Source organism: Charadrius vociferus, unplaced genomic scaffold (assembly GCF_000708025.1).
Source record: "Charadrius vociferus isolate BGI_N301 unplaced genomic scaffold, ASM70802v2 scaffold342, whole genome shotgun sequence".
In the NCBI taxonomy this organism is placed as follows: domain Eukaryota; kingdom Metazoa; phylum Chordata; class Aves; order Charadriiformes; family Charadriidae; genus Charadrius; species Charadrius vociferus.
Window position 1 is genome coordinate 1,278,481 of NW_009647231.1, and position 1,299 is coordinate 1,279,779.

The 1,299-nt window shown below is 34.9% G+C and overlaps 1 protein-coding gene across 2 annotated transcripts in view; it reads right to left on the reverse strand.

Annotated features, from left to right (window-relative positions):
* The window catches only part of DST (dystonin), a 310,119-nt gene that overhangs the window by 131,488 nt on the left and 177,332 nt on the right, over positions 1 to 1,299 (reverse strand). For both annotated transcript variants that reach the window (XM_009879834.1, XM_009879835.1), the window contains 2 exons: positions 769 to 931; positions 17 to 100 (listed from right to left, as the gene is read on the reverse strand). In XM_009879834.1, the coding sequence (XP_009878136.1) occupies positions 17 to 100; positions 769 to 931 (247 nt within the window). The remainder of the gene's footprint in view (positions 1 to 16; positions 101 to 768; positions 932 to 1,299) is intronic.

Below are 1,299 nucleotides of genomic sequence, written 5' to 3' on the forward strand. Positions count from 1 at the left end.
TAACATTATTTATTACCTTCACAGCAGCTGAATATTGTTCTGAATACTTCTGGCATTCATCTATTTTGCTTTGTTTCATTTCAATCTCAGAAACCAGCATCTGTAAAATATGAATCTACATCTTCATCTTAAAAGTGATTTTTTGTACTACTATTACTAGCATTTCTACTCCATCTAACATCATAACATTTACATAACACACTAATTTCCATGTGTGTACAAGTAATTACATACTAAAGCCTATGTCCTGGCTTTGTGAGGCTTACAGAAGTAGTGAAAAAACCCTGTCAGGTTTCTTAGCTGGTGAGTGAACTTAAAAAGAAATTAGGAATACACCACTTCATGCACATAATTTGTTATTCTGTCTCTTATTTCAGCTGCATTTCCTTCTTGCAAGACAGAGTTACTGAATTTAGCTCTGCCTCTATGAAAATATTTCTACGTCCATAACTACCAAGAGCAGTACTGAATAAAAAATGATGTGATAAGGAGAACCCAGAATTGTAGGCACTCTTTAAGGTTTTGCTCTTCTTGCGGACTTGAAGACCAAAACAACCTGATCTATAAAACAGCTATAATCCGTGAGTGATACATTAACGATGTTAGCTGCACTGTAAACATAAAAGCCGGTGAATATTTGGAATTTTACAATAAGGGCTAAGGGACATAAGCACTTCCTATCAATAAGTAAGACTGGGTTCAAAAGATATTTTAATTCTTTTTCAGTCATTAAAGCAGTGATTTCCTACAATGAGATCCCTTTCATACCTTGTGTTGGTTCAGCTGCTTAGCCAATGCTTTGCTATTTTCAGGATGGATTTCTTGAATCTTTCGCTGAGTATCCTCCACTTGTTGAATCCACGCGTCCAAAGAATTGTAAGTATCTTTGTAATACTTCAGAGATTTATTAATACCTTCTAAGTCACGCAACCTGATTTTATTTTAGAACATATGCCAAAGGAGAGAAGATGAATATAAAAGTATAACACTAAGCCAAATACAGCTTTAAAGGCTTCAGATGCCTCAGCTCTGCTATAGCTTACACTATAAACATACTAAAATAATACTAACTAAACAGTAAATTAACTTCTCAACCATCAAGATTCCCAGTTTGAAGAAACCTTTTCATTTGTCATGACACCCAAGAGATCCTACTACAGAAGAAATTCTGCATATAACCCTCATTAATGAGCTAAATTGCTTGAAACTCCATGAGCACAAGAATCCCCAAGCAAGAGGGAGGGCTCTGCAACAGCAATTAATTCTGTTATAAGAAAGGAAACTATTTCAAGTGTGAAA